We start from the raw sequence: 13,918 nt of genomic DNA on the forward strand, positions 1-13,918 counted from the left end.
ACTGTTAAGCTGCTTGCAGCTGAATGCATTGTGATGTCACAGAGCTACTATCTAGCTGCCTGCAGCTGAATGCATTGTTATGTCACAGAGATACAGTCTAGCTGCCTGCAGCTGAATACATTGTGATATCACAGAGGTACTGTTTAGCTGTCTGCAGCTGAATGCATTGTGATGTCACAGAGCTACTGTTTTGTTGCTTGCAGCAGAATGCATTGTGATGTCACGGTGGTACGGTCTAGCTGCCTGCATCTGAATGCATTGTGATGTCACAGAGGTACTGTCTGGCTGCCTGCAGCTGAATGCATTGTGAAGTCACTGAGGTACTGGTTAGCTGCCTGCAGCTGAATGCATTGTGATGTCACGGTGGTACTGTCTAGCTGCTTGCTGCTGAATACACTGTGATGTCACAGTGGTACTGCTTAGTTGCCTGAAGCTGAATGCATTGTGATGTCACAGAGGTACTGTCTAGCTGCCTGCAGCTAAATGCATTGTGATGTCACAGAGGTACTGTTTACCTGCCTGCAGCTGAATGCATTGTGATGTCACAGAGGTACTGTTCAGTTGCCTGCAGCTGAATGCATTGTGATGTCACAGAGCTACTGTTTAGTTGCCTGCAGCAGAATGCATTGTGATGTCATGGTGGTACTGTCTAGCTGCCTGCAGCTAAATACATTGTGATGTCACAGAGGTACTCTTTAGCTGTTGCAGCTGAATGCATTGTGATGTCACAGAGGTACTGTTTAGCTGTCTGCAGCTGAATGCATTGTGATGACACAGAGCTACTGTCTAGCTGCCTGTAGCTGAATGCATTGTGATGTCAAAGAGGCACTGGTTAGCTGCCTGCAGCTGAATACATTGTGATGTCACAGTGGTATTGTCTAATTGCCTGCAGCTGGATGCATTGTGATGTCAGAGAGCTACTGTCTAGCTGCCTGCAGCTGAATGCATTGTGATGTCACTGAGGTACTGTTAAGCTGCTTGCAGCTGAATGCATTGTGATGTCACAGAGCTACTGTCTAGCTGCCTGCAGCTGAATGCATTGTTATGTCACAGAGGTACTGTCTAGCTGCCTGCAGCTGAATACATTGTGATGTCACAGTGCTACTGTCTAGCTACCTGCAGCTGAATGCATTGTGATGTCACAGAGGTTCTGTTTAGCTGAGAGGTACTGTCTAGATGTCTACAGATGAATGCATTGTGATGTCAGAGGTACTGTTTAGCTGCCTGCAGCTGAATGCATTGTAATGTCACAGCGCTGCTGTCTAGCTGCCTGTAGCTGAATGCATTGTGATGTCACAATGGTAATGTTTATCTGCCTGCAGCTGAATACATTGTGATGTCATAGTAGTACTGTCTAGTTGCCTGCAGCTGAATGCATTGTGATGTCAGAGAGCTACTGTCTAGCTGCCTGTAGCTGTATGCATTGTGATGTCACAGAGCTACTGTTTATCTGCCTGCAGCAGAATGCATTATGAACTCATGGTTGTACTGTCTAGCTACCTGCAGCTGAATACACTGTGATGTCACAGAGGTACTGTTTAGCTGCCTGCAGCTGAATACATTGTGATGTCAGAGTTACTGGTTAGCTGCCTGCAGCTGAATACATTGTGATATCACAGTGGTACTGTCTAGTTGCCTGCAGCTGAATGCATTGTGATGTCAGAGAGCTAAGGTCTAGTTGCCTGTAGCTGAATACATTGTGATGTCACAGTGGCACTGTTTAGCTGCCTGCAGCTGAATGTATTGTGATGTCACAGAGCTACTGTACAGCTGCCTGCAGCTGAATGCATTGTGATGTCACTGAGGTACTGTTTAGCTGCCTGCAGCTGAATGCATTGTGATGTCATGGTGGTACTGTCTAGCTGCCTGCAGCTGAATGCATTGTGATGCCACAGAGGTTCTGTTTAGCTGCCTGCAGCTGAATGCATTGTGATGTCACAGAGGGTCTGTTTAGCTGCCTGCAGCTGAATACATTGTGATGTCACAGTGGTACTGTCTAGTTGCCTGCAGCTGAATGCATTGTGATGTCAGAGAGCTACTGTCTAGCTGCCTGTAGCTGTATGCATTGTGATGTCACAGAGCTACTGTTTATCTGCCTGCAGCAGAATGCATTATGAATTCATGGTTGTACTGTCTAGCTGCCTGCAGCTGAATGCATGGTGATGTCACAGAGTTACTGGTTAGCTGCCTGCAGCTGAATACATTGTGATGTCACAGTGGTACTGTCTAGTTGCCTGCAGCTGAATGCATTGTGATGTCAGAGAGCTAATGTCTAGTTGCCTGCAGCTGAATGCATTGTGATGTCACAGTGGCACTGTTTAGCTGCCTGCAGCTGAATGCATTGTAATGTCACAGAGCTACTGTCCAGCTGCCTGCAGCTGAATGCATTGTGATGTCACTGAGGTACTGTTAAGCTGCTTGCAGCTGAATGCATTGTGATGTCACAGAGCTACTGTCTAGCTGTCTGCAGCTGAATGCATTGTAATGTCACGGTGGTACTGTTTAGCTGCCTGCAGCTGAATGCATTGTGATGTCATGGTGGTACTGTTTAGTTGCCTGCAGCTGAATGCATTGTGATGTCAGAGAGCTAATGTCTAGCTGCCTGCAGCTGAATGCATTGTGATGTCACAGTGGCACTGTTTAGCTGCCTGCAGCTGAATGCATTGTAATGTCACAGAGCTACTGTTTAGCTGCCTGTAGCTGAATGCATTGTGATCAGGGCCGTCTTAACAGCAGTGTAGGCCCCTGGGCACAGCAATGCACTGGGCCCCCTATCCATCCTCCTGAGGTAGGGATTTGGGGTGCTATCAGTGGCGGTAGGGGGTGTTCTATCTTCCGCTCACATGTAGGACCTGGAGCAGTAATTTCTGCTAATTACTCCTTTACTGAACAGATGGGGCTAAGCTGTAAAAGGGTACATTGGGCTGAATAAAGAAGCCCTGGTACATGACTTCCAGGGTGGTAGAGGGTGTTTAATACGTAGGGGAGGGTGTATAGTGAAGTGGGCTTAATATTCATTATTTTCCGGTGTGAGGGCAGCTTGCTTGACTGCAGATATCTGAAGTTCCTGAAAATGGATTTCTTAGCTTTGAATTGGATAAAAAACTAAAGAGTCCCTCCTTTCTGAAGGTTCTGGGGACTTGGGGATCAGAGTTCAGGAGCCAGAGCAATTCACCAATGAAAATATAAAACTGCATATTAGGCGTGTGGAGCTGGAGCAGGGACCAGCTGCTTGAAAGCTGATATCTCTGGTTCAGGGCATAGTAGAGACAAGCTGCCAGTGTCCACCAAAAGGGGAGAGTCCCAGCTTTTGGATTATACCCTCAGAAAAACTCTAAGTCAGACAGAACCCGAGATATCTGGCTAGGAAGAGCATTTAACAGGCTTGGATGGGGACCACTGCTTTCAAGTCGAATATCTCCGGTTCCCCAGGGCCAATTTTCTAAAATCTGGTACCCCTGGAAAGAGGGGACCCTCAGCTATCAGCCTAGGGCCCTTATACTCCTGGGGCCCTTGGGCAAGAGCCCATTGAGCCCATACGAAAAGACGGCCCTGATTGTGATGTCACAGAAGTTCTGTTTAGCTGCCTGCAACTGACTGCATTATGATGTCACGGTGGTACTGTTTAGCTGCCTGCAGCTGAATGCATTCTAATGTCACAGAGGTACTGTTTAGCTGCATGCAGCTGAATGCATTCTGATGTCACAGTGGTACTGTCTAGCTGCCTGCAGCTGAATATATTGTGATGTCACAGAGGTACTGTCTAGCTGCCTGCAGTTGAATGCATTGTGATGTCACAGTGGTACTGTCTAGCTGCCTGCAGCTGAATGCATTGTGACGTCACAGTGGTACTGTCTAACTGCCTGCAGCTGAATGCATTGTGATGTCACAGAGGTACTGTCTAGCTGCCTGCAGCTGAATACATTGTGATGTCACAGAGGTACTGTTTAGCTGCCTGTAGTTAAATACATTGTGTTGTCAGTCACAGAGGTACTGGTTAGCTGCCTGCAGCTGAATGCGTTGTAATGTCACAGTGATATTGTCTAGCTGCCTGCAACTGACAGCATTTTGATGTCACAGTAGTATAGGTCTAGCTGCCTGCAGTTGAATGCATTGTGATGTCACAGGGGTACTGTCTAGCTGCCTGCAGCTGAATTCATTGTGATGTCACAGGGGTACTGGTTATCTGCCTGCCCTGTAAAATTTTGTAGTAGTGGCCCGACATGGGCAGTACAAGAGGTATTACATACCGTGTAGCCATGGCAGCTTCACTGTTATTATTATTATCCTTTATGTATATGGCGCCACAAGGGATCCGCAGCGCCCATTACACAGTACATAATCAAGTGAGCAAACAAGAAAACAGCACTAACAGTACAAGACAATATAGGACAGGTATAGAAAACCCGGGGTCAGGGGCCATCAAAGGGATTATGGTTTATAAGATAGTGTAAGTAAGAAAAGGAAAGGCACATGAGGAAAGAAGTCCCTGCTCTTGCGAGCTTACAATCTAAAAGGTGAGGGGCTAACAGACCAGGGTGACACAGACGGGGTAGGCAGTGAGCACAGACAAGAGGGTTAGGAGGAGAGTTGGCTGGGTTTGGTGAAGAAGTGAGTCTTGAGAGTCCGTTTGAAGTTTTGTAGAGAGGTGGAGAGTCAGATGGGGAGAGGTAGAGCATTCCAGAGATAGGGAGCAGCATGTGCAAAATCTTGTTGGTAGGAATGGGAGGAGGTAATCAGTTGGCAGGAGAGACGGCGTGCATTAGCAGAGCGAAGAGGACGGGTGGGAATGTAAAGAGAGATAAGGTCAGAGATGTAAGAGGGAGAAGAGTGGGTGAGGGCTTTGTAGGTGAGTGTGAGAAGCTTGAATTTGATTCTGAATTTGAAGGGTAGCCAGTGAAGGTCCTGTAAGAGAAGGGATGTGGATGTAGTACGTTTGGTGAGGAAGATGAGACGGGCAGCAGCATTGAGGACAGATTGAAGTGGCAAGAGCCATTTTGAGGGAGGCCAGATAGGAAGAGATTGTAGTAGTCCAATCTGGAGATGACCAGTGAGTGGATGAGGGTCTTGGAAGCATCCTGGGTGAGAAAGGGTCTGATCCTGAAGATGTTTTTGAGATGGAAATGGCAGGTTTTTGAGACGTACTGAATGTGTGGTTTGAAGGAGAGGGAGGAGTCGAGGATTACACCAAGACATCGCACTTGGGGGCTAGAGGAGATAGTTGTGCCATCAATGGATAATGAAATTGTGGGAGGTGAGGATATGCGGGAGGGAGGGAAGATGATCAGCTCAGTCTTAGACATGTTAAGTTTAAGAAAGCGCTGGGACATCCAGGAGGAGATAGCAGAGAGACAGTTGGAGATATGAGTGAGGAGAGCAGGGGAGAGGTCAGGGGAGGAAAGGTGTATTTAAGTATCGTCAGCGTAGAGATGATATTTTAAGTCAAAAGAGCTAATGAGCTCACCTAATGAGGATGTGTAGAGAGAGAAAAGGAGAGGCCCAGGAACAGAACCTTGGGGAACACCTACTGGTAGAGGAAGTGGGGGGGAGGTGGATTCATGAGAAGAGACAGAGAAGGAACGGTCAGAAAGGTAGGAGGACAGCCAGGAGAGAGCAGTATCATGCAAACCAAGGGAGTAAATATTTGTAGGAGGAGAGGGTGGTCTACAGTGTCAAAAGCAGCAGAGAGGTCAAGGAGAATGAGCAGAGAGTAGTGGCCCCTGGATTTAGCAGCAAGGAGGTAATTGCAGACTTTCGTAAGGGCAGTTTCAGTGGAGTGCTGAGGACGGAAACCAGAATGGAAAGGATCAAGCAGTGAGTGGGAAGAAAGAAAGACAGTGAGGCGGTTGTAGACAATAGGCTCAAGGAGTTTGGAGGCAAAAGGGAGACGAGAGATGGGTCGGTAGTTGGAGAGATTGGTAAAATCAAGGGTAGGTTTTTTAAGAATAGGGGAGACAAGTGCATGCTTGAAGGCGGATGGCAGAATTGCTGTACTGCAGAGATTGATTAACAGAATGGCAGAGTTGCTGTACTGCAGAGATGGATTAGCAGAATGGCAAGGAGATGTACTAATCCTGAAAAGTGATACATTTCACAGTGATAAAGTGCCAGCCAATCAACTCCTAACTTCCAGGTCACTGGCTGTGTTTGAAAAATGACAGTTAGGAGCCGATTGGCTGGTACTTTATCACCGTGATATTTATCACTTTTCAATGCTTAGTACATCTGACCCTGAATGAGGACAATGTAGTGTACTGTGTTCTGTGGGCTACCTGTCATATGAGGGGTGGAACCACATAACAACACACAAAACAGGCCCCACAGACACGTCGGCCTACCAGGAATCTTCCTGGTGAGCCCTAAGGCCAATCCGCCCCAGGCAACTGATTTGCCAAATTCCGTTACTTGTACTTTACCTGTACAGCGCTGCGGAAACTGTATGGTACCTTACATTTAAGATAATACTAATACACAGTATTTAACTAGTTAGAGGTTTTTCTATACACTAGAATTCATACTATACACTAGTTGTAATATACTTTAGGATATCATTTTACCTTCATCTCATTCAATTCCTCATTTGGGAGAAGCATAATCTACTTATACAATGATTGGACAGATATGAAATACAATTCAATTGTCAAATTCAATTCAGAGCACGCATTGCATTCACTTGTGTGTAATGAATTGTTATTGCATGAAACTTCTGAGTAATGAGAGACGAGTCGGATTCATGCAAAAATACACCGGAGTCCCACTATAATCTACACTACATAAATTGCATGTTGTATTCACAACCTCACTTTATTATTAAAATAAATCTATTTCCCTGGATCCATCCAAATAGCTTGGCATGGGAACTTCTTCACCAGGCCAATGTATTTTAATGAATTTATCTAAATATATAGAACACAAATTTTGGCCAGTGAGACCTCATACCGTAAACAGTACGCTAAATTGTACGCTCAGCAGTAGCTAATGCTAAATCATGCGACTGCCACAGGGGGCGTCTTGTGTAAATAGACAATTCCTGCAAGCTTCTGTGATCCACTGCTGCACAATTGTGTGATCATGTCACTCACGATGGCTGGGCTGCTCAGGCTTCCAGGGCCAGTAATCTGCCCGGCACGTCTAGAAAACGGAGCAGACCCCCATTTTTGGGAGCGCTGCCCAGCACCACTCCGGTCCTGCCCCCCAAACAGCTGCAGTGTGTCAATGATGCTGCAGCTGCCTGCAGATGTGCCAATCCCTAAACATCGGAGTTGTATGCAAAGCAGCGTTTCTAAGAGGGTATAACGGGTTGTTATAGCAATACAAAACTAGTGAGGTGTAAAAGCGCCTGATCTGAAGGTACTGAAAAAAATATCTAGATGGATGTGAAAGCGATCCTGGGTAACCGAGAATTCAGGGAAGGAGCACAGCGAAACAGGCCGTTATTGATAACATTCTCTGTATCAGAACTTGTAGCTTGTCACTGCCAGAATGGGCAACTTGTTCAGAAAATAAGGACTCTTTTATGAGTAAGATATTCACATTGATATGCTTTCATTCTTTAATTGCAATTAATCAATCAATCAATCAATCAATCAATATTATGCACTTTTAACAGTGTAAAATGTTTACCAATAAATTATTAATAGATAAAATAACATCATACAATGTATCCTTACAGGGTGATTCAGGGGGACCTCTGGTTTGTGAGGAAGCCTCAGGCAAATTCTTTTTGGCAGGCATTGTGAGCTGGGGAGTGGGATGTGCTGAAGCCAGAAGACCTGGGGTCTATGTGAGAGTAAGCATGGTTAGAAACTGGATTCAAGATGTCATTTCAGCACCTACCTTACTGGAACTATACACAAGCTTAGTTACTACCACCAGTAGTATAAAGAAGACAACCAACCCCAAAGCCACCACTGCACGACCGCTAACTAAGCATTCCACAACCAAGTCTAAGCCAGGCAGCAGTACCCTGCCAGCAAAACCAACCCAGAAACCAATCAGCACATCCAAGCCTCAAGGTGCGTAGTCTAAGTAATAACAAAGCAAAAAAATACAACCGCTAAATGCCTATTGAGCTTAGAGCTGTTAGGCTACTCCCTGAGAAGGCAGACTGACAGGCAGTAGACTTTGATATTTGGAAATAGTACAAAAATGGAAAGCATTCTTAGCCGATGAAAACTAATCACTATAAAATGTCAATTTCCATCTAACATATTGCATTGTGCTCATACAACTGTACATTTTATGGTGTTTTACACATACGTCACCAAACCTGCTGCATTGCTTGTAAAAAGCTGGGTACACACTCGGACAACGGGCATTTGTTCCGACATCGGCCACACCCTGTTTTCATCACTGTCCCTCTCCTGTTGAATAGACGTTGTGCAGAGCAACAAGTGAGCGAGGGTCTCCCAACTGCCCCCTCCACCACGGGACACTGCGGCCCGTGGATGGGAAAGTCCAAGAAAGACGGGACTGTCCCGCGAAAGACAGGACAGTTGGTAGGTATGGGTATGTACTGTACATCCTATGGGTGACATTTACTAAGCAGTGATAAGAGCGGAGAAGTGAGCCAGTGGAGAAGTTGCCCCATCAACCAATCCGCAGCTCTGTATAATTTTATAGTATGCAAATTATAGATGTTACATCAGTGCTAATTGGTTGCCATGGGCACTTCTCCACTGGCTCACTTCTCCGCTCTTATCACTGCTTAGTAAATGTCCCCCTAGGAGAGGTGTTGAGCCTGATCACACCCTCCGCTCCTGCTGGTGACTCCCACAGTCACACCCTGACCAACAAGAGAGAAACATTATAAAAAAACATTACAATAAAATCATCAGAATTTTTGTAATGTTCTACATACGGCATGAACTTACATGTGCAATACAGCCTTGACTACTATATCCAATTTATGAGCCCTTATTATTATACAGATTACTTATTAAAAATGTACCAAAGGAAATAAAGGCCCAGATTTATCAAGCCTTGGAAAGTGATACATTGCACAGTGATAAACTACCAACCAATCAGCTCCTGTCATTTTTCAAACATAGTGGTCTATTCTTGAAGCAGTGAAAAGAGTGAAGAAGGGAGTCAGTGGAGAAGTTGCCCATGGCAACTAATCAGTGTTACTGTAACATGTATAAAGTGCATTCTATAAAATTACACATAGCAGCAGATTGGTTGCCATAGGCAACTTCTCCACTGGCTTACTTCTCCACTTTTTTCACTGCTTCGTGAATAGACCCCACAGCCTGTAACATGGCAGTTAGGAGCTTATTGGTTGGTACTTTATCACCATGCAATTTATCACTCTCCAAGGCTTGATAAATCTGTGCCATAGTTTGAAAGCTTGGTATTACAGATGCAGTGTTGTTTACATATTAAAGGAATCAGAATTGCAAAAAAGGTAAGAAGAAAATTGCCTTGAGTAGTTGGTATATAATAAAAACTAATTATTATCATTGCAGAATGTGGCAGCCGTCCTGGGATAACAAAACCCAACAAAATAGTGGGAGGATTAGATGCTGTCAGAGGGGAAGTCCCATGGCAAGCGAGTCTGAAGGAGGGTGCCCATCATTTTTGTGGGGCAACAATAATTGGGGATCGGTGGTTGGTTTCTGCAGCTCATTGCTTTAACCAGTGAGTATATTTTGCCTTGATGTATAAATGTACGAGGGCCACAGATCCCTCTAAAATGACCGGCTGAGAAAGAGCAGGCTAAGAAACGATTCCTCTGTGCTGCATCAAAAGTGAATCCTGGATTCTGTCATAGATAATGTGTTATGATCTCCTGATACAGCTACAGTATGTAACAGGTTTCCAGATTTCCTTTGGGAATTTTCACAAGCGAATCTGAATTGCTACATATGTGCATGATGTGCCACCTCTTCAGGCTGGCATTGTAAACGGGGCATGCTTTAGTAAGATTATCTTATTTATGTAGTGTAACAGGGGGGAGGGAGGCACACTAAATAATGGACAGGTGCTATGTAATATTCTCATATTTACTATTCATTTAAACCCATAAAGTATTATGACGCTAAAGAATTATGTAGTACAGGTTGAGTATCCCATATCCAAATATTCCGAATTACGGAATATTCCGAAATACGGACTTTTTTGAGTGAGAGTGAGATAGTGAAACCTTTGTTTTTTGATGGCTCAATGTACACAAACTTTGTTTAATACTAGAGATGAGCGCCTGAAATTTTTCGGGTTTTGTGTTTTGGTTTTGGGTTCGGTTCCGCGGCCGTGTTTTGGGTTCGAACGCGTTTTGGCAAAACCTCACCGAATTTTTTTTGTCGGATTCGGGTGTGTTTTGGATTCGGGTGTTTTTTTTAAAAAAACACTAAAAAACAGCTTAAATCATAGAATTTGGGGGTCATTTTGATCCCAAAGTATTATTGACCTCAAAAACCATAATTTACACTCATTTTCAGTCTATTCTGAATACCTCACACCTCACAATATTATTTTTAGTCCTAAAATTTGCACCGAGGTCGCTGTGTGAGTAAGATTAGCGACCCTAGTGGCCGACACAAACACCGGGCCCATCTAGGAGTGGCACTGCAGTGTCACGCAGGATGGCCCTTCCAAAAAACCCTCCCCAAACAGCACATGACGCAAAGAAAAAAAGAGGCGCAATGAGGTAGCTGTGTGAGTAAGATTAGCGACCCTAGTGGCCGACACAAACACCGGGCCCATCTAGGAGTGGCACTGCAGTGTCACGCAGGATGTCCCTTCCAAAAAAACCTCCCCAAACAGCACATGATGCAAAGAAAAAAAGAGGCGCAATGAGGTAGCTGTGTGAGTAAGATTAGCGACCCTAGTGGCCGACACAAACACCGGGCCCATCTAGGAGTGGCACTGCAGTGTCACGCAGGATGTCCCTTCCAAAAAACCCTCCCCAAACAGCACATGACGCAAAGAAAAAAAGAGGCGCAATGAGGTAGCTGACTGTGTGAGTAAGATTAGCGACCCTAGTGGCCGACACAAACACCGGGCCCATTTAGGAGTGGCACTGCAGTGTCACGCAGGATGTCCCTTCCAAAAAACCCTCCCCAATCAGCACATGATGCAAAGAAAAAGAAAAGAAAAAAGAGGTGCAAGATGGAATTGTCCTTGGGCCCTCCCACCCACCCTTATGTTGTATAAACAAAACAGGACATGCACACTTTAACCAACCCATCATTTCAGTGACAGGGTCTGCCACACGACTGTGACTGATATGACGGGTTGGTTTGGACCCCCCCCAAAAAAGAAGCAATTAATCTCTCCTTGCACAAACTGGCTCTACAGAGGCAAGATGTCCACCTCATCATCACCCTCCGATATATCACCGTGTACATCCCCCTCCTCACAGATTATCAATTCGTCCCCACTGGAATCCACCATCTCAGCTCCCTGTGTACTTTGTGGAGGCAATTGCTGCTGGTCAATGTCTCCGCGGAGGAATTGATTATAATTCATTTTAATGAACATCATCTTCTCCACATTTTCTGGATGTAACCTCGTACGCCGATTGCTGACAAGGTGAGCGGCGGCACTAAACACTCTTTCGGAGTACACACTTGTGGGAGGGCAACTTAGGTAGAATAAAGCCAGTTTGTGCAAGGGCCTCCAAATTGCCTCTTTTTCCTGCCAGTATAAGTACGGACTGTGTGACGTGCCTACTTGGATGCGGTCACTCATATAATCCTCCACCATTCTATCAATGTTGAGAGAATCATATGCAGTGACAGTAGACGACATGTCCGTAATCGTTGTCAGGTCCTTCAGTCCGGACCAGATGTCAGCATCAGCAGTCGCTCCAGACTGCCCTGCATCACCGCCAGCGGGTGGGCTCGGAATTCTGAGCCTTTTCCTCGCACCCCCAGTTGCGGGAGAATGTGAAGGAGGAGATGTTGACAGGTCGCGTTCCGCTTGACTTGACAATTTTGTCACCAGCAGGTCTTTCAACCCCAGCAGACTTGAGTCTGCCGGAAAGAGAGATCCAAGGTAGGCTTTAAATCTAGGATCGAGCACGGTGGCCAAAATGTAGTGCTCTGATTTCAACAGATTGACCACCCGTGAATCCTTGTTAAGCGAATTAAGGGCTCCATCCACAAGTCCCACATGCCTAGCGGAATCGCTCCGTGTTAGCTCCTCCTTCAATGTCTCCAGCTTCTTCTGCAAAAGCCTGATGAGGGGAATGACCTGACTCAGGCTGGCAGTGTCTGAACTGACTTCACGTGTGGCAAGTTCAAAGGGCATCAGAACCTTGCACAACGTTGAAATCATTCTCCACTGCGCTTGAGACAGGTGCATTCCACCTACTATATCGTGCTCAATTGTATAGGCTTGAATGGCCTTTTGCTGCTCCTCCAACCTCTGAAGCATATAGAGGGTTGAATTCCACCTCGTTACCACTTCTTGCTTCAGATGATGGCAGGGCAGGTTCAGTAGTTTTTGGTGGTGCTCCAGTCTTCTGTACGTGGTGCCTGTACGCCGAAAGTGTCCCGCAATTCTTCTGGCCACCGACAGCATCTCTTGCACGCCCCTGTCGTTTTTTAAAAAATTCTGCACCACCAAATTCAAGGTATGTGCAAAACATGGGACGTGCTGGAATTTGCCCATATTTAATGCACACACAATATTGCTGGCGTTGTCCGATGCCACAAATCCACAGGAGAGTCCAATTGGGGTAAGCCATTCCGCGATGATCTTCCTCAGTTGCCGTAAGAGGTTTTCAGCTGTGTGCGTATTCTGGAAAGCGGTGATACAAAGCGTAGCCTGCCTAGGAAAGAGTTGGCGTTTGCGAGATGCTGCTACTGGTGCCGCCGCTGCTGTTCTTGCGGCGGGAGTCCATACATCTACCCAGTGGGCTGTCACAGTCATATAGTCCTGACCCTGCCCTGCTCCACTTGTCCACATGTCCGTGGTTAAGTGGACATTGGGTACAACTGCATTTTTTAGGACACTGGTGAGTCTTTTTCTGACGTCCGTGTACATTCTCGGTATCGCCTGCCTAGAGAAGTGGAACCTAGATGGTATTTGGTAACGGGGGCACACTGCCTCAATAAATTGTCTAGTTCCCTGTGAACTAACGGCGGATACCGGACGCACGTCTAACACCAACATAGTTGTCAAGGCCTCAGTTATCCGCTTTGCAGCAGGATGACTGCTGTGATATTTCATCTTCCTCGCAAAGGACTGTTGAACAGTCAATTGCTTACTGGAAGTAGTACAAGTGGGCTTACGACTTCCCCTCTGGGATGACCATCGACTCCCAGCAGCAACAACAGCAGCGCCAGCAGCAGTAGGCGTTACACGCAAGGATGCATCGGAGGAATCCCAGGCAGGAGAGGAATCGTCAGAATTGCCAGTGACATGGCCTGCAGGACTATTGGCATTCCTGGGGAAGGAGGAAATTGACACTGAGGGAGTTGGTGGGGTGGTTTGCGTGAGCTTGGTTACAAGAGGAAGGGATTTACTGGTCAGTGGACTGCTTCCGCTGTCACCCAAAGTTTTTGAACTTGTCACTGACTTATTATGAATGCGCTGCAGGTGACGTATAAGGGAGGATGTTCCGAGGTGGTTAACGTCCTTACCCCTACTTATTACAGCTTGACAAAGGGAACACACGGCTTGACACCTGTTGTCCGCATTTCTGTTGAAATACCTCCACACCAAAGAGCTGATTTTTTTGGTATTTTCACCTGGCATGTCAACGGCCATATTCCTCCCACGGACAACAGGTGTCTCCCCGGGTGCCTGACTTAAACAAACCACCTCACCATCAGAATCCTCCTGGTCAATTTCCTCCCCAGCGCCAGCAACACCCATATCCTCCTCATCCTGGTGTACTTCAACACTGACATCTTCAATCTGACTATCAGGAACTGGACTGCGGGTGCTCCTTCCAGCACTTGCAGGGGGC

General features: G+C 46.1%; 1 protein-coding gene across 3 annotated transcripts in view; it reads left to right on the plus strand.

Annotated features, from left to right (window-relative positions):
• TMPRSS9 (transmembrane serine protease 9) overlaps positions 1-13,918 on the plus strand; it is a 316,106-nt gene that overhangs the window by 203,150 nt on the left and 99,038 nt on the right. For all 3 annotated transcript variants that reach the window (XM_063920081.1, XM_063920080.1, XM_063920082.1), the window contains 2 exons: positions 7,673-8,015; positions 9,468-9,639. In XM_063920081.1, coding sequence (XP_063776151.1) covers positions 7,673-8,015; positions 9,468-9,639 — 515 coding nt within the window. The remainder of the gene's footprint in view (positions 1-7,672; positions 8,016-9,467; positions 9,640-13,918) is intronic.

This window comes from Pseudophryne corroboree, chromosome 1 (genome assembly GCF_028390025.1).
Source record: "Pseudophryne corroboree isolate aPseCor3 chromosome 1, aPseCor3.hap2, whole genome shotgun sequence".
Classification (NCBI taxonomy): domain Eukaryota; kingdom Metazoa; phylum Chordata; class Amphibia; order Anura; family Myobatrachidae; genus Pseudophryne; species Pseudophryne corroboree.